General features: G+C 48.4%; 1 protein-coding gene across 1 annotated transcript in view; it reads right to left on the reverse strand.

Moving 5' to 3' along the window:
- c5 (complement component 5) overlaps positions 1-24,958 on the reverse strand; it is a 199,674-nt gene that overhangs the window by 26,925 nt on the left and 147,791 nt on the right. Inside the window, exons 25-26 of the mRNA XM_079563481.1 lie at positions 1,518-1,593; positions 1,291-1,450 (exon numbers count right to left, since the gene is read on the reverse strand). Coding sequence (XP_079419607.1) covers positions 1,291-1,450; positions 1,518-1,593 — 236 coding nt within the window. The remainder of the gene's footprint in view (positions 1-1,290; positions 1,451-1,517; positions 1,594-24,958) is intronic.

Below are 24,958 nucleotides of genomic sequence, written 5' to 3' on the forward strand. Positions count from 1 at the left end.
AATTTCTAGGCGCAGCCAGGGGCCGGAGGGTGTCCGGTTTGGGAGCCTCAGGATCTCATCTCTGCTGTTTGCGGATGATGTTGTTCTGATGGCTTCAACGAACCAGGACCTTCAGCTGCTCTGGGGCGGTTTGCAGCCGAGTGTGTAGCGGCCGGGATGGGGATCAGCACCTCCAAATCTGAGGCCATGGTTCTCCACCGGAAAAAGGTGGCTTCCCCTCTACAGGTCGGTGGGGAGTCCTTACCTCAAGTGGAGGAGTTCAAGTATCTTGTTCACGAGTGAGGGGCGGATGGAGCGTGAGATCGACAGACGGATCGGTGCGGCGTCAGCAGTGATGCGGTCGCTGTATCGGTCTGTCGTGGTGAAGAGGGAGCTGAGTCGGGGCAAAGCTCTCGATTTACCGATCGATCTACGTTCCCACCCTCACCTATGGTCATGAGATTTGGGTAATGACCGAAAGGACAAGATCGCGAATACAAGCGGCCGAAATGAGTTTCCTTCGCAGGGTGGCTGGGCGCACCCTCCGAGATCGGGTGAGGAGCTCAGTTACCCGGGAGGAGCTCGGAGTAGAGTCGCTGCTCCTTCACGTCGAAAGGAGCAGCTGAGGTGGCTCGGGCATCTGTTCCGGATGCCTCCTGGTCGCCTCCCGCGGGAGGTGTTCCAGGCATGTCCTAGTGGGACAAGGCCTCGTGGGAGGCCCAGGACACGGTGGTGGGACTATGTCTCCGAGCTGGCCTGGTGTCGCCTCGGGGTCAGAACAGCTGGAGGAGGTGTGTGTGGATCGGGAAGTTTGGGCATCTCTGCTGAGACTGCTGCCCCCGCGACCCGGCCCCGGATAAAGCGGAAGAAAATGGATGGATGGAATGGATGAAATAAAGTTAAAATAAAGGAAGGAAGTACTGTTGACCAAAGCGCTTTACGTGAGACTATTTCCATTGGCTCCATCTCACTCTCACATACACACCAGCAGCCTGTTGTACCATCATTTCCACACTTTGAACCTTGCAGCGTATACAACGTTGCGCCTATTTATAAATGTTTATGCGGCTCCACACTCCCGAGGAGTCACTGTAGTTTCTTTTATAAATTATGTTGGTGCAGCTTATATTCAGGTGCGCTCATTAATCCGGAAATTACAGTACATGTTTTTAGCGACGGGGTGAACATGCTAACTCCACAGGACCTTCTAGTTGTGAGGAACGCGCGCTAACCCCTGTGCCACGATTTACATGAATAAATAAATAAAATGCTTTTGAATCCCCGCCCTGTCGCCGTGTGTCCGTCACAGACCATGATCTTATTGGGTTTGTAGAGAGACTCGTCTCCAAACGAGCCGTCCATCTTCTGAGCGTTGCGGATCAGCCAGTTCACTGATTTGGCCAGAGAGTCCAGATCCACCGGCATGATCCTGTGCACCATGGCTAAGGTCTGCACGGCCAGCGCAGTCACCCTGAGGAGAGAGGTCGGTCAGCACAGAGGAGCGAGGTCCAAGAGAGTGTGTAGAGGAGGTTTCTCACCAGGTGCTGGACTCTTTGTTCATGAACATGCTGTAGCCGAAGTCCTTCCTTTTGAACATACTCACTCCGGTCACACCTGAGGCACGAGAGGGAACCAGAACAGTGATGAATTTAACGAACATTTCAACTGGTTTGATTCTCCCCCCACTCCATCTGCCCCCCTCCCTGCTCGCACCTCCTCACACGTCTCCAGCCCAGTGGACATTGCCCCCCTCCCCTGACCACCTTCACCTTCACCTGCCTCCAGCCCCCCTGCACCCACGTCTCCAGCCCCCACCATACGGACTTCCTCCAGCACCTGCTCCAACCCGGCCGTCCACCCCAGTCCGCCCTCACTCCCCCCTCTCCATCACACCGGACCAGGTGAGGAGGGAGCTGAGGCGACTGAAGCGGGGAAAGCTGCAGGACCAGATGGCATCAGTTCCAGGCTGCTGAGGACCTGCGCAGACCAGCTCTCCGAGGTCCTCTGCCGCATCTACAACCTGAGCCTCAGCCTGGAGAAGGTCCCCGTCCTGTGGAAGACCTCCTGCCTGATCCCGGTTCCTAAAACAGCGCACGCCAGGGAACCGGCCCACTACAGACCAGTCGCCCTGACCTCCCACCTGATGAAGACGATGGAGCGGCTCATCCTCACCCACCTCCGCTCTGTGGTGAGCCCCACCCTCGACCCGCTGCAGTTTGCCTACAGACCCAACATCGGAGTGGAGGACGCTGTCATCTACCTGTGGGAGCGGGCGCTCACGCACCTGGAGCACGCCGGGAACGCTGTGAGGGTCATGTTCTTTGACTTCTCCAGTGCCTTCAACACCATCAGGCCGGCGCTGCTGCGGGGGAAGCTGGAGGACGCGGGAGTGGATGAACATCTCACCGCATGGACCATCGACTACCTCACGGACCGACCACAGTATGTGCGGCTGCGCAGCTGTGAGTCTGAGGTGGTCGTCTGCAGCACCGGGGCCCCTCAGGGCACCGTCCTCTCACCGTTTCTCTTCACCATCTACACATCGGACTTCACATACAACACGGACAGCTGTCGTCTCCAGAAGTTCTCCGACGACTCCGCCATCGTGGGCTGTGTGTCTAAGGGGAACGACCTGGAGAACCGGTCAGTCATCATAGACTTTGTGGACTGGTGTGAGCGCAACCACCTGTGCTTGAACATCAGTAAGACGAAGGAGATGGTGATCGACTTCACGAGGAAGCCACTACCGCACACACCGCTGAACATCCAGGGGGAGGACATTGAGGAGGTGGACAGTTTCAAGTACCTGGGTGTTCACCTCAACAATAAACTGGACTGGTCCCACAACACCAACTCCCTGTACAAGAAGGGCCAAAGTCGCCTCCACCTTCTGAGGAGACTGAGGTCCTTCGGAGTGAGCAGGCCTCTGCTCAGGACTTTTTATGACTCTGTGGTGGCCTCTGCTCTCCACTACGCTGCCGTGTGCTGGGCCCCGGGCCGCACAGAGCGGGACAAGAACAGACTGAACAAGCTGGTCAGGAGGGCCAGCTCCGTCCTGGGCTGCCCCCTGGACTCTGTGGAGGAGGTGAGGGACAGGAGGGTGTTAGCCAAGCTCACCTCCATCATGGACAACACCTCCCACCCACTGCACGGGACTGTAGAGGAGCTGAGCAGCTCTCTCAGTGGCAGACTGAGACACCCTCAGTGCAGGACGGAGTGCTACCGCAAAACCTTCATCCCCACTGCTGTCAGACTGTATAACAAGACTGTAAAGTAACATGTGCAATAACCTCTGTATTTAAATCACTGACCTGCGTCACTTTATGAACCACTTGCACTATGACGTAAACCTGCTCTGCTGTAACATTCTTGTTTATAGTCTGTTACTTTATTATTTGCAGTTCATACTTTTGTCCCCACAAAGTCCTTGGTAGTCATTGTACATAAGATACCACTATTTTACTATTTAATCATTTTTTGTTTGTTTTCTCACGTTTTCTGCCTATTTGCACACCCTGGGCCAGGTCTTGTGGCGGTGCACGGAGGGACACAGGCTCTTGGCGAATTATTTTCCAAATCACTTGTGAGGGGGCATCACAAGAGGAGGTGACATTCACTTCCTGGTTTACATTGCGCTGCCTTGCGTTCTTTCTTAAGCCTTAGGCTCTCACAGGTCAAACTAAAAACTTTATTTACCCCATCATGAGCTAAACAATGTTGATATCTCCAGAGAGAAAGAGCTACAGCGTCCGCTGTGGCGCGGATCGGCCCGCACTTGGCGTGAACGCAAAACAAAACAAACGCACATGTTCACCCCCCACTCCCCCACAGCCCCTCTCCTTGCCGCGGAGACGATTTGTTTGGAGGAAAATGTGTGTCTCCACCCACTTAAATGCACCAAGTCTGGAGGGACAAGATCACAAAATGTCAAGCTATCGTCTGCGTTTTGAGACACAAGATCCTGCCCCCTGAGTGTTTCTATGAGCTGAATGTGACAAGTAAATTTCTCCATTGTGAGATCAATAAAGGCTATCTTATCTTGTCTTATCTTATCTTATCTTATCTTATCTTATCTTATCTTATGTGGAGTTAAGTTTTATGCACAAGGACACGACACAGACTGATGCTCAGCTCTGTAATAGTGTTCTTCCTCCTGTAATTTAGCACACACTGCACAAGCATTTATCAAGTCTGAAACATTATCGTTCTTCATCATTTCACCATCGAAAAGTTGTCACACCAGCGAGTCAAAAATGATTCTGTTTTTAGAGTGAAATATTGCATAGAAATGCAGAAAGAAAATTGGGGCATTTACTATTCACAAACATTCCCTCGAACTGACAAATTAAAATTCAATATTAAAAAACAATTACATTCACAGGAATTTCAGAGCAAAAAACGTTTCAGGCAAATATTTGCATATTATGACGTTTGCATTAAAAAATAGCAAATAATGTAAATAGAAGAAATTTAGATAAATCGCAATCTCAGAAATTTATGCTTTTAAAAGTGTGAAAGCTCAAAAGTGTTTTCCCTCTTGACTCTTTCTAATGAAAACAGCAAATCCCGAGTCCAAGTCATTCTCACGTGGATGTTCCGGGTCGTTATGAGGATGTTTGGAGTCGTGTGGATATAGGGGAGTCGTGTGGATATAGGGGAGTCGTGTGGATATAGGGGAGTCATGTGGATATAGAGGAGTCATGTGGATATAGGGGAGTCGTGTGGATATAGGGGAGTCGTGTGGATATAGGGGAGTCATGTGGTTATAGGGGAGTCGTGTGGATATAGAGGAGTCATGTGGATATAGGGGAGTCATGTGGATATAGAGGAGTCATGTGCATATAGGGGAGTCATGTGGATATAGGGGAGTCATGTGGATATAGAGGAGTCATGTGGATATAGGGGAGTCGTGTGGATATAGAGGAGTCGTGTGGATACAGGGGAGTCATGTGGATATAGGGGAGTGATGTGGATATAGAGGAGTCATGTGGATATAGGGGAGTCATGTGGATATAGAGGAGTCATGTGCATATAGGGGAGTCATGTGGATATAGGGGAGTCATGTGGAAATAGAGGAGTCATGTGGATATAGGGGAGTCATGTGGATATAGAGGAGTCATGTGCATATAGGGGAGTCATGTGGATATAGGGGAGTAAGGTGGATATAGAGGAGTCATGTGGATATAGGGGAGTCATGTGGATATAGGGGAGTCATGTGGATATAGGGGAGTCAGGTGGATATAGGGGAGTCGTGTGGATATAGGGGAGTCATGTGGATATAGGGGAGTCATGTGGATATAGGGGAGTCATGTGGATATAGAGGAGTCAGGTGGATATAGGGGAGTCAGGTGGATATAGAGGAGTCATGTGGATATAGGGGAGTCGTGTGGATATAGGGGAGTCATGTGGATATAGCGGGGTCATGTGGATATAGGGGAGTCAGGTGGATATAGGGGAGTCATGTGGATATAGGGGAGTCGTGTGGATATAGGGGAGTCATGTGGATATAGGGGAGTCGTGTGGATATAGGGGAGTCATGTGGATATAGGGGAGTCATGTGGATATAGGGGAGTCAGGTGGATATAGGGGAGTCATGTGGATATAGGGGAGTCGTGTGGATATAGGGGAGTCGTGTGGATATAGGGGAGTCGTGTGGATATAGGGGAGTCGTGTGGATATAGGGGAGTCATGTGGATATAGAGGAGTCATGTGGATTTAGGGGAGTCAGGTGGATATAGGGGAGTCATGTGGATATAGGGGAGTCATGTGGATATAGGGGAGTCATGTGGATATAGGGGAGTCATGTGGATATAGGGGAGTCATGTGGATATAGGGGAGTCATGTGGATATAGTGGAGTCATGTGGATATAGGGGAGTCATGTGGATATAGGGGAGTCATGTGGATATAGGGGAGTCATGTGGATATAGGGGAGTCAGGTGGATATAGGGGAGTCATGTGGATATAGGGGAGTCATATGGATATAGGGGAGTCATGTGGATATAGGGGAGTCGTGTGGATATAGGGGAGTCGTGTGGATATAGGGGAGTCAGGTGGATATAGGGGAGTCGTGTGGATATAGGGGAGTCATGTGGATATAGGGGAGTCATGGGGATAGAGGGGAGTCATGTGGATATAGGGGAGTCATGTGGATATAGGGGAGTCATGTGGATATAGGGGAGTCGTGTGGATATAGGGGAGTCATGTGGATATAGGGGAGTCATGTGGATATGTGAGAGTCATGTGGATATAAGGGAGTCATGTGGATATAGGGGAGTCGTGTGGATATAGGGGAGTCATGTGGATATAGGGGAGTCGTGTGGATATAGGGGAGTCATGTGGATATAGGGGAGTCAAGTGGATATGTGAGAGTCATGTGGATATAGGGGAGTCATGTGGATATAGGGGAGTCATGTGGATATAGGGGAGTCAGGTGGATATAGGGGAGTCAGGTGGCTATAGGGGAGTCATGTGGATATAGGGGAGTCATGTGGATATAGGGGAGTCATGTGGATATAGGGGAGTCATGTGGATATAGTGGAGTCATGTGGATATAGGGGAGTCATGTGGATATAGGGGAGTCATGTGGATATAGGGGAGTCATGTGGATATAGGGGAGTCATGTGGATATAGGGGAGTCGTGTGGATATAGGGGAGTCGTGTGGATATAGGGGAGTCATGTGGATATAGGGGAGTCATGTGGATATGTGAGAGTCATGTGGATATAAGGGAGTCATGTGGATATAGGGGAGTCGTGTGGATATAGGGGAGTCAAGTGGATATAGGGGAGTCGTGTGGATATAGGGGAGTCATGTGGATATAGGGGAGTCATGTGGATATGTGAGAGTCATGTGGATATAGGGGAGTCATGTGGATATGTGAGAGTCATGTGGATATAGAGGAGTCATGTGGATATAGGGGAGTCATGTGGATATAGGGGAGTCATGTGGATATGTGAGAGTCATGTGGATATAGGGGAGTCATGTGGATATAGGGGAGTCATGTGGATATAGGGGAGTCGTGTGGATATAGGGGAGTCATGTGGATATAGGGGAGACATGTGGATATAGGGGAGTCAGGTGGATATAGGGGAGTCATGTGGATATAGGGGAGTCGTGTGGATATAGGGGAGTCGTGTGGATATCGGGATATAGGGGAGTCATGTGGATATAGGGGAGTCAGGTGGATATCGGGATATAGGGGAGTCATGTGGATATAGGGGAGTCATGTGGATATAAGGGAGTCAGGTGGATATTGGGATATAGGGGAGTCATGTGGATATAGGGGAGTCATGTGGATATAGAGGAGTCAGGTGGATATAGGGGATTCAGGTGGATATAGGGGAGTCATGTGGATATAGGGGAGTCATGTGGATATAGGGGAGTCATGTGGATATAGGGGAGTCATGTGGATATAGGGGAGTCATGTGGATATAGGGGAGTCGTGTGGATATAGGGGAGTCAGGTGGATATAGGGGAGTCGTGTGGATATAGGGGAGTCAGGTGGATATCGGGATATAGGGGAGTCATGTGGATATAGGGGAGTCAGGTGGATATCGGGATATAGGGGTGTCATGTGGATATAGGGGAGTCATGTGGATATAGGGGAGTCATGTGGATATAGGGGAGTCAAGTGGATATTGGGATATAGGGGAGTCATGTGGATATAGGGGAGTCATGTGGATATAGGGGAGTCAGGTAGATATGTGGAAGTCGTGTGGATGTTTAGAGTCATGTGGATATAGGGGAGTCGTGTGAATATGTGAGAGTCGTGTGGATATGTGAGAGTCGTGTGGATATAGAGGAGTCATGTGGATATGTGAGAGTCGTGTGGATATGTGAGAGTCATGTGGATATGTGAGAGTCGTGTGGATATGTGAGAGTCGTGTGGATATAGAGGAGTCATGTGGATATGTGAGAGTCGTGTGGATATGTGAGAGTCATGTGGATATAGGGGAGTCATGTGGATATGTGAGAGTCGTGTGGATATGTGAGAGTCATGTGGATATAGGGGAGTCATGTGGATATGTGGGAGTCGTGTGGATATGTGAGAGTCGTGTGGATATGTGAGAGTCGTGTGGATATGTGAGAGTCGTGTGGATATAGAGGAGTCATGTGGATATGTGAGAGTCGTGTGGATATGTGAGAGTCATGTGGATATAGGGGAGTCATGTGGATATGTGAGAGTCGTGTGGATATGTGAGAGTCATGTGGATATAGGGGAGTCATGTGGATATAGGGGAGTCATGTGGATATAGGGGAGTCAGGTGGATATAGGGGAGTCATGTGGATATAGGGGAGTCATATGGATATAGGGGAGTCATGTGGATATAGGGGAGTCGTGTGGATATAGGGGAGTCGTGTGGATATAGGGGAGTCAGGTGGATATAGGGGAGTCGTGTGGATATAGGGGAGTCATGTGGATATAGGGGAGTCATGGGGATAGAGGGGAGTCATGTGGATATAGGGGAGTCATGTGGATATAGGGTAGTCGTGTGGATATAGGGGAGTCATGTGGATATAGGGGAGTCATGTGGATATGTGAGAGTCATGTGGATATAAGGGAGTCATGTGGATATAGGGGAGTCGTGTGGATATAGGGGAGTCATGTGGATATAGGGGAGTCGTGTGGATATAGGGGAGTCATGTGGATATAGGGGAGTCAAGTGGATATGTGAGAGTCATGTGGATATAGGGGAGTCATGTGGATATAGGGGAGTCAGGTGGATATAGGGGAGTCAGGTGGCTATAGGGGAGTCATGTGGATATAGGGGAGTCATGTGGATATAGGGGAGTCATGTGGATATAGGGGAGTCATGTGGATATAGTGGAGTCATGTGGATATAGGGGAGTCATGTGGATATAGGGGAGTCATGTGGATATAGGGGAGTCATGTGGATATAGAGGAGTCAGGTGGATATAGGGGATTCAGGTGGATATAGGGGAGTCATGTGGATATAGGGGAGTCATGTGGATATAGGGGAGTCATGTGGATATAGGGGAGTCATGTGGATATAGGGGAGTCATGTGGATATAGGGGAGTCGTGTGGATATAGGGGAGTCAGGTGGATATCGGGATATAGGGGAGTCATGTGGATATAGGGGAGTCAGGTGGATATCGGGATATAGGGGTGTCATGTGGATATAGGGGAGTCATGTGGATATAGGGGAGTCATGTGGATATAGGGGAGTCAAGTGGATATTGGGATATAGGGGAGTCATGTGGATATAGGGGAGTCATGTGGATATAGGGGAGTCAGGTAGATATGTGGAAGTCGTGTGGATGTTTAGAGTCATGTGGATATAGGGGAGTCGTGTGAATATGTGAGAGTCGTGTGGATATGTGAGAGTCGTGTGGATATAGAGGAGTCATGTGGATATGTGAGAGTCGTGTGGATATGTGAGAGTCATGTGGATATGTGAGAGTCGTGTGGATATGTGAGAGTCGTGTGGATATAGAGGAGTCATGTGGATATGTGAGAGTCGTGTGGATATGTGAGAGTCATGTGGATATAGGGGAGTCATGTGGATATGTGAGAGTCGTGTGGATATGTGAGAGTCATGTGGATATAGGGGAGTCATGTGGATATGTGGGAGTCGTGTGGATATGTGAGAGTCGTGTGGATATGTGAGAGTCGTGTGGATATGTGAGAGTCGTGTGGATATAGAGGAGTCATGTGGATATGTGAGAGTCGTGTGGATATGTGAGAGTCATGTGGATATAGGGGAGTCATGTGGATATGTGAGAGTCGTGTGGATATGTGAGAGTCATGTGGATATAGGGGAGTCATGTGGATATAGGGGAGTCATGTGGATATAGGGGAGTCAGGTGGATATAGGGGAGTCATGTGGATATAGGGGAGTCATATGGATATAGGGGAGTCATGTGGATATAGGGGAGTCGTGTGGATATAGGGGAGTCGTGTGGATATAGGGGAGTCAGGTGGATATAGGGGAGTCGTGTGGATATAGGGGAGTCATGTGGATATAGGGGAGTCATGGGGATAGAGGGGAGTCATGTGGATATAGGGGAGTCATGTGGATATAGGGGAGTCGTGTGGATATAGGGGAGTCATGTGGATATAGGGGAGTCATGTGGATATGTGAGAGTCATGTGGATATAAGGGAGTCATGTGGATATAGGGGAGTCGTGTGGATATAGGGGAGTCATGTGGATATAGGGGAGTCGTGTGGATATAGGGGAGTCATGTGGATATAGGGGAGTCAAGTGGATATGTGAGAGTCATGTGGATATAGGGGAGTCATGTGGATATAGGGGAGTCAGGTGGATATAGGGGAGTCAGGTGGCTATAGGGGAGTCATGTGGATATAGGGGAGTCATGTGGATATAGGGGAGTCATGTGGATATAGGGGAGTCATGTGGATATAGTGGAGTCATGTGGATATAGGGGAGTCATGTGGATATAGGGGAGTCATGTGGATATAGGGGAGTCATGTGGATATAGGGGAGTCATGTGGATATAGGGGAGTCATGTGGATATAGGGGAGTCATGTGGATATAGGGGAGTCGTGTGGATATAGGGGAGTCATGTGGATATAGGGGAGTCATGTGGATATGTGAGAGTCATGTGGATATAAGGGAGTCATGTGGATATAGGGGAGTCGTGTGGATATAGGGGAGTCATGTGGATATAGGGGAGTCGTGTGGATATAGGGGAGTCATGTGGATATAGGGGAGTCATGTGGATATGTGAGAGTCATGTGGATATAGGGGAGTCATGTGGATATGTGAGAGTCATGTGGATATAGAGGAGTCATGTGGATATAGGGGAGTCATGTGGATATAGGGGAGTCAAGTGGATATTGGGATATAGGGGAGTCATGTGGATATAGGGGAGTCATGTGGATATAGGGGAGTCAGGTAGATATGTGGAAGTCGTGTGGATGTTTAGAGTCATGTGGATATAGGGGAGTCGTGTGAATATGTGAGAGTCGTGTGGATATGTGAGAGTCGTGTGGATATAGAGGAGTCATGTGGATATGTGAGAGTCGTGTGGATATGTGAGAGTCATGTGGATATGTGAGAGTCGTGTGGATATGTGAGAGTCGTGTGGATATAGAGGAGTCATGTGGATATGTGAGAGTCGTGTGGATATGTGAGAGTCATGTGGATATAGGGGAGTCATGTGGATATGTGAGAGTCGTGTGGATATGTGAGAGTCATGTGGATATAGGGGAGTCATGTGGATATGTGGGAGTCGTGTGGATATGTGAGAGTCGTGTGGATATGTGAGAGTCGTGTGGATATGTGAGAGTCGTGTGGATATAGAGGAGTCATGTGGATATGTGAGAGTCGTGTGGATATGTGAGAGTCATGTGGATATAGGGGAGTCATGTGGATATGTGAGAGTCGTGTGGATATGTGAGAGTCATGTGGATATAGGGGAGTCATGTGGATATAGGGGAGTCATGTGGATATAGGGGAGTCAGGTGGATATAGGGGAGTCATGTGGATATAGGGGAGTCATATGGATATAGGGGAGTCATGTGGATATAGGGGAGTCGTGTGGATATAGGGGAGTCGTGTGGATATAGGGGAGTCAGGTGGATATAGGGGAGTCGTGTGGATATAGGGGAGTCATGTGGATATAGGGGAGTCATGGGGATAGAGGGGAGTCATGTGGATATAGGGGAGTCATGTGGATATAGGGGAGTCATGTGGATATAGGGGAGTCGTGTGGATATAGGGGAGTCATGTGGATATAGGGGAGTCATGTGGATATGTGAGAGTCATGTGGATATAAGGGAGTCATGTGGATATAGGGGAGTCGTGTGGATATAGGGGAGTCATGTGGATATAGGGGAGTCGTGTGGATATAGGGGAGTCATGTGGATATAGGGGAGTCAAGTGGATATGTGAGAGTCATGTGGATATAGGGGAGTCATGTGGATATAGGGGAGTCAGGTGGATATAGGGGAGTCAGGTGGCTATAGGGGAGTCATGTGGATATAGGGGAGTCATGTGGATATAGGGGAGTCATGTGGATATAGGGGAGTCATGTGGATATAGTGGAGTCATGTGGATATAGGGGAGTCATGTGGATATAGGGGAGTCATGTGGATATAGGGGAGTCATGTGGATATAGGGGAGTCAGGTGGATATAGGGGAGTCGTGTGGATATAGGGGAGTCATGTGGATATAGGGGAGTCATGGGGATAGAGGGGAGTCATGTGGATATAGGGGAGTCATGTGGATATAGGGTAGTCGTGTGGATATAGGGGAGTCATGTGGATATAGGGGAGTCATGTGGATATGTGAGAGTCATGTGGATATAAGGGAGTCATGTGGATATAGGGGAGTCGTGTGGATATAGGGGAGTCATGTGGATATAGGGGAGTCGTGTGGATATAGGGGAGTCATGTGGATATAGGGGAGTCAAGTGGATATGTGAGAGTCATGTGGATATAGGGGAGTCATGTGGATATAGGGGAGTCAGGTGGATATAGGGGAGTCAGGTGGCTATAGGGGAGTCATGTGGATATAGGGGAGTCATGTGGATATAGGGGAGTCATGTGGATATAGGGGAGTCATGTGGATATAGTGGAGTCATGTGGATATAGGGGAGTCATGTGGATATAGGGGAGTCATGTGGATATAGGGGAGTCATGTGGATATAGAGGAGTCAGGTGGATATAGGGGATTCAGGTGGATATAGGGGAGTCATGTGGATATAGGGGAGTCATGTGGATATAGGGGAGTCATGTGGATATAGGGGAGTCATGTGGATATAGGGGAGTCATGTGGATATAGGGGAGTCGTGTGGATATAGGGGAGTCAGGTGGATATCGGGATATAGGGGAGTCATGTGGATATAGGGGAGTCAGGTGGATATCGGGATATAGGGGTGTCATGTGGATATAGGGGAGTCATGTGGATATAGGGGAGTCATGTGGATATAGGGGAGTCAAGTGGATATTGGGATATAGGGGAGTCATGTGGATATAGGGGAGTCATGTGGATATAGGGGAGTCAGGTAGATATGTGGAAGTCGTGTGGATGTTTAGAGTCATGTGGATATAGGGGAGTCGTGTGAATATGTGAGAGTCGTGTGGATATGTGAGAGTCGTGTGGATATAGAGGAGTCATGTGGATATGTGAGAGTCGTGTGGATATGTGAGAGTCATGTGGATATGTGAGAGTCGTGTGGATATGTGAGAGTCGTGTGGATATAGAGGAGTCATGTGGATATGTGAGAGTCGTGTGGATATGTGAGAGTCATGTGGATATAGGGGAGTCATGTGGATATGTGAGAGTCGTGTGGATATGTGAGAGTCATGTGGATATAGGGGAGTCATGTGGATATGTGGGAGTCGTGTGGATATGTGAGAGTCGTGTGGATATGTGAGAGTCGTGTGGATATGTGAGAGTCGTGTGGATATAGAGGAGTCATGTGGATATGTGAGAGTCGTGTGGATATGTGAGAGTCATGTGGATATAGGGGAGTCATGTGGATATGTGAGAGTCGTGTGGATATGTGAGAGTCATGTGGATATAGGGGAGTCATGTGGATATAGGGGAGTCATGTGGATATAGGGGAGTCAGGTGGATATAGGGGAGTCATGTGGATATAGGGGAGTCATATGGATATAGGGGAGTCATGTGGATATAGGGGAGTCGTGTGGATATAGGGGAGTCGTGTGGATATAGGGGAGTCAGGTGGATATAGGGGAGTCGTGTGGATATAGGGGAGTCATGTGGATATAGGGGAGTCATGGGGATAGAGGGGAGTCATGTGGATATAGGGGAGTCATGTGGATATAGGGGAGTCGTGTGGATATAGGGGAGTCATGTGGATATAGGGGAGTCATGTGGATATGTGAGAGTCATGTGGATATAAGGGAGTCATGTGGATATAGGGGAGTCGTGTGGATATAGGGGAGTCATGTGGATATAGGGGAGTCGTGTGGATATAGGGGAGTCATGTGGATATAGGGGAGTCAAGTGGATATGTGAGAGTCATGTGGATATAGGGGAGTCATGTGGATATAGGGGAGTCAGGTGGATATAGGGGAGTCAGGTGGCTATAGGGGAGTCATGTGGATATAGGGGAGTCATGTGGATATAGGGGAGTCATGTGGATATAGGGGAGTCATGTGGATATAGTGGAGTCATGTGGATATAGGGGAGTCATGTGGATATAGGGGAGTCATGTGGATATAGGGGAGTCATGTGGATATAGGGGAGTCATGTGGATATAGGGGAGTCATGTGGATATAGGGGAGTCATGTGGATATAGGGGAGTCGTGTGGATATAGGGGAGTCATGTGGATATAGGGGAGTCATGTGGATATGTGAGAGTCATGTGGATATAAGGGAGTCATGTGGATATAGGGGAGTCGTGTGGATATAGGGGAGTCATGTGGATATAGGGGAGTCGTGTGGATATAGGGGAGTCATGTGGATATAGGGGAGTCATGTGGATATGTGAGAGTCATGTGGATATAGGGGAGTCATGTGGATATGTGAGAGTCATGTGGATATAGAGGAGTCATGTGGATATAGGGGAGTCATGTGGATATAGGGGAGTCAAGTGGATATTGGGATATAGGGGAGTCATGTGGATATAGGGGAGTCATGTGGATATAGGGGAGTCAGGTAGATATGTGGAAGTCGTGTGGATGTTTAGAGTCATGTGGATATAGGGGAGTCGTGTGAATATGTGAGAGTCGTGTGGATATGTGAGAGTCGTGTGGATATAGAGGAGTCATGTGGATATGTGAGAGTCGTGTGGATATGTGAGAGTCATGTGGATATGTGAGAGTCGTGTGGATATGTGAGAGTCGTGTGGATATAGAGGAGTCATGTGGATATGTGAGAGTCGTGTGGATATGTGAGAGTCATGTGGATATAGGGGAGTCATGTGGATATGTGAGAGTCGTGTGGATATGTGAGAGTCATGTGGATATAGGGGAGTCATGTGGATATGTGGGAGTCGTGTGGATATGTGAGAGTCGTGTGGATATGTGAGAGTCGTGTGGATATGTGAGAGTCGTGTGGATATAGAGGAGTCATGTGGATATGTGAGAGTCGTGTGGATATGTGAGAGTCATGTGGATATAGGGGAGTCATGTGGATATGTGAGAGTCGTGTGGATATGTGAGAGTCATGTGGATATAGGGGAGTCATGTGGATATAGGGGAGTCATGTGGATATAGGGGAGTCAGGTGGATATAGGGGAGTCATGTGGATATAGGGGAGTCATATGGATATAGGGGAGTCATGTGGATATAGGGGAGTCGTGTGGATATAGGGGAGTCGTGTGGATATAGGGGAGTCAGGTGGATATAGGGGAGTCGTGTGGATATAGGGGAGTCATGTGGATATAGGGGAGTCATGGGGATAGAGGGGAGTCATGTGGATATAGGGGAGTCATGTGGATATAGGGGAGTCATGTGGATATAGGGGAGTCGTGTGGATATAGGGGAGTCATGTGGATATAGGGGAGTCATGTGGATATGTGAGAGTCATGTGGATATAAGGGAGTCATGTGGATATAGGGGAGTCGTGTGGATATAGGGGAGTCATGTGGATATAGGGGAGTCGTGTGGATATAGGGGAGTCATGTGGATATAGGGGAGTCAAGTGGATATGTGAGAGTCATGTGGATATAGGGGAGTCATGTGGATATAGGGGAGTCAGGTGGATATAGGGGAGTCAGGTGGCTATAGGGGAGTCATGTGGATATAGGGGAGTCATGTGGATATAGGGGAGTCATGTGGATATAGGGGAGTCATGTGGATATAGTGGAGTCATGTGGATATAGGGGAGTCATGTGGATATAGGGGAGTCATGTGGATATAGGGGAGTCATGTGGATATAGGGGAGTCATGTGGATATAGGGTAGTCATGTGGATATAGGGGAGTCATGTGGATATAGGGGAGTCGTGTGGATATAGGGGAGTCATGTGGATATAGGGGAGTCATGTGGATATGTGAGAGTCATGTGGATATAAGGGAGTCATGTGGATATAGGGGAGTCGTGTGGATATAGGGGAGTCATGTGGATATAGGGGAGTCGTGTGGATATAGGGGAGTCATGTGGATATAGGGGAGTCATGTGGATATGTGAGAGTCATGTGGATATAGGGGAGTCATGTGGATATGTGAGAGTCATGTGGATATAGAGGAGTCATGTGGATATAGGGGAGTCATGTGGATATAGGGGAGTCATGTGGATATGTGAGAGTCATGTGGATATAGGGGAGTCATGTGGATATAGGGGAGTCATGTGGATATAGGGGAGTCGTGTGGATATAGGGGAGTCATGTGGATATAGGGGAGACATGTGGATATAGGGGAGTCAGGTGGATATAGGGGAGTCATGTGGATATAGGGGAGTCGTGTGGATATAGGGGAGTCGTGTGGATATCGGGATATAGGGGAGTCATGTGGATATAGGGGAGTCAGGTGGATATCGGGATATAGGGGAGTCATGTGGATATAGGGGAGTCATGTGGATATAAGGGAGTCAGGTGGATATTGGGATATAGGGGAGTCATGTGGATATAGGGGAGTCATGTGGATATAGAGGAGTCAGGTGGATATAGGGGATTCAGGTGGATATAGGGGAGTCATGTGGATATAGGGGAGTCATGTGGATATAGGGGAGTCATGTGGATATAGGGGAGTCATGTGGATATAGGGGAGTCATGTGGATATAGGGGAGTCGTGTGGATATAGGGGAGTCAGGTGGATATAGGGGAGTCGTGTGGATATAGGGGAGTCAGGTGGATATCGGGATATAGGGGAGTCATGTGGATATAGGGGAGTCAGGTGGATATCGGGATATAGGGGTGTCATGTGGATATAGGGGAGTCATGTGGATATAGGGGAGTCATGTGGAAATAGGGGAGTCAAGTGGATATTGGGATATAGGGGAGTCATGTGGATATAGGGGAGTCATGTGGATATAGGGGAGTCAGGTAGATATGTGGAAGTCGTGTGGATGTTTAGAGTCATGTGGATATAGGGGAGTCGTGTGAATATGTGAGAGTCGTGTGGATATGTGAGAGTCGTGTGGATATAGAGGAGTCATGTGGATATGTGAGAGTCGTGTGGATATGTGAGAGTCATGTGGATATGTGAGAGTCGTGTGGATATGTTAGAGTCGTGTGGATATAGAGGAGTCATGTGGATATGTGAGAGTCGTGTGGATATGTGAGAGTCATGTGGATATAGGGGAGTCATGTGGATATGTGAGAGTCGTGTGGATATGTGAGAGTCATGTGGATATAGGGGAGTCATGTGGATATGTGGGAGTCGTGTGGATATGTGAGAGTCGTGTGGATATGTGAGAGTCGTGTGGATATGTGAGAGTCGTGTGGATATGTGAGAGTCGTGTGGATATAGAGGAGTCATGTGGATATGTGAGAGTCGTGTGGATATGTGAGAGTCATGTGGATATAGGGGAGTCATGTGGATATGTGAGAGTCGTGTGGATATGTGAGAGTCATGTGGATATAGGGGAGTCATGTGGATATAGGGGAGTCATGTGGATATAGGGGAGTCAGGTGGATATAGGGGAGTCATGTGGATATAGGGGAGTCATATGGATATAGGGGAGTCATGTGGATATAGGGGAGTCGTGTGGATATAGGGGAGTCGTGTGGATATAGGGGAGTCAGGTGGATATAGGGGAGTCGTGTGGATATAGGGGAGTCATGTGGATATAGGGGAGTCATGGGGATAGAGGGGAGTCATGTGGATATAGGGGAGTCATGTGGATATAGGGGAGTCATGTGGATATAGGGGAGTCGTGTGGATATAGGGGAGTCATGTGGATATAGGGGAGTCATGTGGATATGTGAGAGTCATGTGGATATAAGGGAGTCATGTGGATATAGGGGAGTCGTGTGGATATAGGGGAGTCATGTGGATATAGGGGAGTCGTGTGGATATAGGGGAGTCATGTGGATATAGGGGAGTCAAGTGGATATGTGAGAGTCATGTGGATATAGGGGAGTCATGTGGATATAGGGGAGTCAGGTGGATATAGGGGAGTCAGGTGGCTATAGGGGAGTCATGTGGATATAGGGGAGTCATGTGGATATAGGGGAGTCATGTGGATATAGGGGAGTCATGTGGATATAGTGGAGTCATGTGGATATAGGGGAGTCATGTGGATATAGGGGAGTCATGTGGATATAGGGGAGTCATGTGGATATAGGGGAGTCATGTGGATATAGGGGAGTCATGTGGATATAGGGGAGTCATGTGGATATAGGGGAGTCGTGTGGATATAGGGGAGTCATGTGGATATAGGGGAGTCATGTGGATATGTGAGAGTCATGTGGATATAAGGGAGTCGTGTGGATATAGGGGAGTCGTGTGGATATAGGGGAGTCATGTGGATATAGGGGAGTCGTGTGGATATAGGGGAGTCATGTGGATATAGGGGAGTCATGTGGATATGTGAGAGTCATGTGGATATAGGGGAGTCATGTGGATATGTGAGAGTCATGTGGATATAGAGGAGTCATGTGGATATAGGGGAGTCATGTGGATATAGGGGAGTCATGTGGATATGTGAGAGTCATGTGGATATAGGGGAGTCATGTGGATATAGGGGAGTCATGTGGATATAGGGGAGTCGTGTGGATATAGGGGAGTCATGTGGATATAGGGGAGACATGTGGATATAGGGGAGTCAGGTGGATATAGGGGAGTCATGTGGATATAGGGGAGTCGTGTGGATATAGGGGAGTCGTGTGGATATCGGGATATAGGGGAGTCATGTGGATATAGGGGAGTCAGGTGGATATCGGGATATAGGGGAGTCATGTGGATATAGGGGAGTCATGTGGATATAAGGGAGTCAGGTGGATATTGGGATATAGGGGAGTCATGTGGATATAGGGGAGTCATGTGGATATAGAGGAGTCAGGTGGATATAGGGGATTCAGGTGGATATAGGGGAGTCATGTGGATATAGGGGAGTCATGTGGATATAGGGGAGTCATGTGGATATAGGGGAGTCATGTGGATATAGGGGAGTCATGTGGATATAGGGGAGTCAGGTGGATATAGGGGAGTCGTGTGGATATAGGGGAGTCAGGTGGATATCGGGATATAGGGGAGTCATGTGGATATAGGGGAGTCAGGTGGATATAGGGGAGTCATGTGGATATGTGAGAGTCATGTGGATATAAGGGAGTCATGTGGATATAGGGGAGTCGTGTGGATATAGGGGAGTCATGTGGATATAGGGGAGTCGTGTGGATATAGGGGAGTCATGTGGATATAGGGGAGTCATGTGGATATGTGAGAGTCATGTGGATATAGGGGAGTCATGTGGATATGTGAGAGTCATGTGGATATAGAGGAGTCATGTGGATATAGGGGAGTCATGTGGATATAGGGGAGTCATGTGGATATGTGAGAGTCATGTGGATATAGGGGAGTCATGTGGATATAGGGGAGTCATGTGGATATAGGGGAGTCGTGTGGATATAGGGGAGTCATGTGGATATAGGGGAGACATGTGGATATAGGGGAGTCAGGTGGATATAGGGGAGTCATGTGGATATAGGGGAGTCGTGTGGATATAGGGGAGTCGTGTGGATATCGGGATATAGGGGAGTCATGTGGATATAGGGGAGTCAGGTGGATATCGGGATATAGGGGAGTCATGTGGATATAGGGGAGTCATGTGGATATAAGGGAGTCAGGTGGATATTGGGATATAGGGGAGTCATGTGGATATAGGGGAGTCATGTGGATATAGAGGAGTCAGGTGGATATAGGGGATTCAGGTGGATATAGGGGAGTCATGTGGATATAGGGGAGTCATGTGGATATAGGGGAGTCATGTGGATATAGGGGAGTCATGTGGATATAGGGGAGTCATGTGGATATAGGGGAGTCGTGTGGATATAGGGGAGTCAGGTGGATATAGGGGAGTCGTGTGGATATAGGGGAGTCAGGTGGATATCGGGATATAGGGGAGTCATGTGGATAAAGGGGAGTCAGGTGGATATCGGGATATAGGGGTGTCATGTGGATATAGGGGAGTCATGTGGATATAGGGGAGTCATGTGGATATAGGGGAGTCATGTGGATATGTGAGAGTCATGTGGATATAAGGGAGTCATGTGGATATAGGGGAGTCGTGTGGATATAGGGGAGTCATGTGGATATAGGGGAGTCGTGTGGATATAGGGGAGTCATGTGGATATAGGGGAGTCAAGTGGATATGTGAGAGTCATGTGGATATAGGGGAGTCATGTGGATATAGGGGAGTCAGGTGGATATAGGGGAGTCAGGTGGCTATAGGGGAGTCATGTGGATATAGGGGAGTCATGTGGATATAGGGGAGTCATGTGGATATAGGGGAGTCATGTGGATATAGTGGAGTCATGTGGATATAGGGGAGTCATGTGGATATAGGGGAGTCATGTGGATATAGGGGAGTCATGTGGATATAGAGGAGTCAGGTGGATATAGGGGATTCAGGTGGATATAGGGGAGTCATGTGGATATAGGGGAGTCATGTGGATATAGGGGAGTCATGTGGATATAGGGGAGTCATGTGGATATAGGGGAGTCATGTGGATATAGGGGAGTCGTGTGGATATAGGGGAGTCAGGTGGATATCGGGATATAGGGGAGTCATGTGGATATAGGGGAGTCAGGTGGATATCGGGATATAGGGGTGTCATGTGGATATAGGGGAGTCATGTGGATATAGGGGAGTCATGTGGATATAGGGGAGTCAAGTGGATATTGGGATATAGGGGAGTCATGTGGATATAGGGGAGTCATGTGGATATAGGGGAGTCAGGTAGATATGTGGAAGTCGTGTGGATGTTTAGAGTCATGTGGATATAGGGGAGTCGTGTGAATATGTGAGAGTCGTGTGGATATGTGAGAGTCGTGTGGATATAGAGGAGTCATGTGGATATGTGAGAGTCGTGTGGATATGTGAGAGTCATGTGGATATGTGAGAGTCGTGTGGATATGTGAGAGTCGTGTGGATATAGAGGAGTCATGTGGATATGTGAGAGTCGTGTGGATATGTGAGAGTCATGTGGATATAGGGGAGTCATGTGGATATGTGAGAGTCGTGTGGATATGTGAGAGTCATGTGGATATAGGGGAGTCATGTGGATATGTGGGAGTCGTGTGGATATGTGAGAGTCGTGTGGATATGTGAGAGTCGTGTGGATATGTGAGAGTCGTGTGGATATAGAGGAGTCATGTGGATATGTGAGAGTCGTGTGGATATGTGAGAGTCATGTGGATATAGGGGAGTCATGTGGATATGTGAGAGTCGTGTGGATATGTGAGAGTCATGTGGATATAGGGGAGTCATGTGGATATAGGGGAGTCATGTGGATATAGGGGAGTCAGGTGGATATAGGGGAGTCATGTGGATATAGGGGAGTCATATGGATATAGGGGAGTCATGTGGATATAGGGGAGTCGTGTGGATATAGGGGAGTCGTGTGGATATAGGGGAGTCAGGTGGATATAGGGGAGTCGTGTGGATATAGGGGAGTCATGTGGATATAGGGGAGTCATGGGGATAGAGGGGAGTCATGTGGATATAGGGGAGTCATGTGGATATAGGGGAGTCGTGTGGATATAGGGGAGTCATGTGGATATAGGGGAGTCATGTGGATATGTGAGAGTCATGTGGATATAAGGGAGTCATGTGGATATAGGGGAGTCGTGTGGATATAGGGGAGTCATGTGGATATAGGGGAGTCGTGTGGATATAGGGGAGTCATGTGGATATAGGGGAGTCAAGTGGATATGTGAGAGTCATGTGGATATAGGGGAGTCATGTGGATATAGGGGAGTCAGGTGGATATAGGGGAGTCAGGTGGCTATAGGGGAGTCATGTGGATATAGGGGAGTCATGTGGATATAGGGGAGTCATGTGGATATAGGGGAGTCATGTGGATATAGTGGAGTCATGTGGATATAGGGGAGTCATGTGGATATAGGGGAGTCATGTGGATATAGGGGAGTCATGTGGATATAGGGGAGTCATGTGGATATAGGGGAGTCATGTGGATATAGGGGAGTCATGTGGATATAGGGGAGTCGTGTGGATATAGGGGAGTCATGTGGATATAGGGGAGTCATGTGGATATGTGAGAGTCATGTGGATATAAGGGAGTCATGTGGATATAGGGGAGTCGTGTGGATATAGGGGAGTCATGTGGATATAGGGGAGTCGTGTGGATATAGGGGAGTCATGTGGATATAGGGGAGTCATGTGGATATGTGAGAGTCATGTGGATATAGGGGAGTCATGTGGATATGTGAGAGTCATGTGGATATAGAGGAGTCATGTGGATATAGGGGAGTCATGTGGATATAGGGGAGTCAAGTGGATATTGGGATATAGGGGAGTCATGTGGATATAGGGGAGTCATGTGGATATAGGGGAGTCAGGTAGATATGTGGAAGTCGTGTGGATGTTTAGAGTCATGTGGATATAGGGGAGTCGTGTGAATATGTGAGAGTCGTGTGGATATGTGAGAGTCGTGTGGATATAGAGGAGTCATGTGGATATGTGAGAGTCGTGTGGATATGTGAGAGTCATGTGGATATGTGAGAGTCGTGTGGATATGTGAGAGTCGTGTGGATATAGAGGAGTCATGTGGATATGTGAGAGTCGTGTGGATATGTGAGAGTCATGTGGATATAGGGGAGTCATGTGGATATGTGAGAGTCGTGTGGATATGTGAGAGTCATGTGGATATAGGGGAGTCATGTGGATATGTGGGAGTCGTGTGGATATGTGAGAGTCGTGTGGATATGTGAGAGTCGTGTGGATATGTGAGAGTCGTGTGGATATAGAGGAGTCATGTGGATATGTGAGAGTCGTGTGGATATGTGAGAGTCATGTGGATATAGGGGAGTCATGTGGATATGTGAGAGTCGTGTGGATATGTGAGAGTCATGTGGATATAGGGGAGTCATGTGGATATAGGGGAGTCATGTGGATATAGGGGAGTCAGGTGGATATAGGGGAGTCATGTGGATATAGGGGAGTCATATGGATATAGGGGAGTCATGTGGATATAGGGGAGTCGTGTGGATATAGGGGAGTCGTGTGGATATAGGGGAGTCAGGTGGATATAGGGGAGTCGTGTGGATATAGGGGAGTCATGTGGATATAGGGGAGTCATGGGGATAGAGGGGAGTCATGTGGATATAGGGGAGTCATGTGGATATAGGGGAGTCATGTGGATATAGGGGAGTCGTGTGGATATAGGGGAGTCATGTGGATATAGGGGAGTCATGTGGATATGTGAGAGTCATGTGGATATAAGGGAGTCATGTGGATATAGGGGAGTCGTGTGGATATAGGGGAGTCATGTGGATATAGGGGAGTCGTGTGGATATAGGGGAGTCATGTGGATATAGGGGAGTCAAGTGGATATGTGAGAGTCATGTGGATATAGGGGAGTCATGTGGATATAGGGGAGTCAGGTGGATATAGGGGAGTCAGGTGGCTATAGGGGAGTCATGTGGATATAGGGGAGTCATGTGGATATAGGGGAGTCATGTGGATATAGGGGAGTCATGTGGATATAGTGGAGTCATGTGGATATAGGGGAGTCATGTGGATATAGGGGAGTCATGTGGATATAGGGGAGTCATGTGGATATAGGGGAGTCAGGTGGATATAGGGGAGTCGTGTGGATATAGGGGAGTCATGTGGATATAGGGGAGTCATGGGGATAGAGGGGAGTCATGTGGATATAGGGGAGTCATGTGGATATAGGGTAGTCGTGTGGATATAGGGGAGTCATGTGGATATAGGGGAGTCATGTGGATATGTGAGAGTCATGTGGATATAAGGGAGTCATGTGGATATAGGGGAGTCGTGTGGATATAGGGGAGTCATGTGGATATAGGGGAGTCGTGTGGATATAGGGGAGTCATGTGGATATAGGGGAGTCAAGTGGATATGTGAGAGTCATGTGGATATAGGGGAGTCATGTGGATATAGGGGAGTCAGGTGGATATAGGGGAGTCAGGTGGCTATAGGGGAGTCATGTGGATATAGGGGAGTCATGTGGATATAGGGGAGTCATGTGGATATAGGGGAGTCATGTGGATATAGTGGAGTCATGTGGATATAGGGGAGTCATGTGGATATAGGGGAGTCATGTGGATATAGGGGAGTCATGTGGATATAGAGGAGTCAGGTGGATATAGGGGATTCAGGTGGATATAGGGGAGTCATGTGGATATAGGGGAGTCATGTGGATATAGGGGAGTCATGTGGATATAGGGGAGTCATGTGGATATAGGGGAGTCATGTGGATATAGGGGAGTCGTGTGGATATAGGGGAGTCAGGTGGATATCGGGATATAGGGGAGTCATGTGGATATAGGGGAGTCAGGTGGATATCGGGATATAGGGGTGTCATGTGGATATAGGGGAGTCATGTGGATATAGGGGAGTCATGTGGATATAGGGGAGTCAAGTGGATATTGGGATATAGGGGAGTCATGTGGATATAGGGGAGTCATGTGGATATAGGGGAGTCAGGTAGATATGTGGAAGTCGTGTGGATGTTTAGAGTCATGTGGATATAGGGGAGTCGTGTGAATATGTGAGAGTCGTGTGGATATGTGAGAGTCGTGTGGATATAGAGGAGTCATGTGGATATGTGAGAGTCGTGTGGATATGTGAGAGTCATGTGGATATGTGAGAGTCGTGTGGATATGTGAGAGTCGTGTGGATATAGAGGAGTCATGTGGATATGTGAGAGTCGTGTGGATATGTGAGAGTCATGTGGATATAGGGGAGTCATGTGGATATGTGAGAGTCGTGTGGATATGTGAGAGTCATGTGGATATAGGGGAGTCATGTGGATATGTGGGAGTCGTGTGGATATGTGAGAGTCGTGTGGATATGTGAGAGTCGTGTGGATATGTGAGAGTCGTGTGGATATAGAGGAGTCATGTGGATATGTGAGAGTCGTGTGGATATGT

The sequence above is a fragment of the Gobius niger genome (assembly GCF_951799975.1).
Source record: "Gobius niger genome assembly, chromosome: 1".
Classification (NCBI taxonomy): domain Eukaryota; kingdom Metazoa; phylum Chordata; class Actinopteri; order Gobiiformes; family Gobiidae; genus Gobius; species Gobius niger.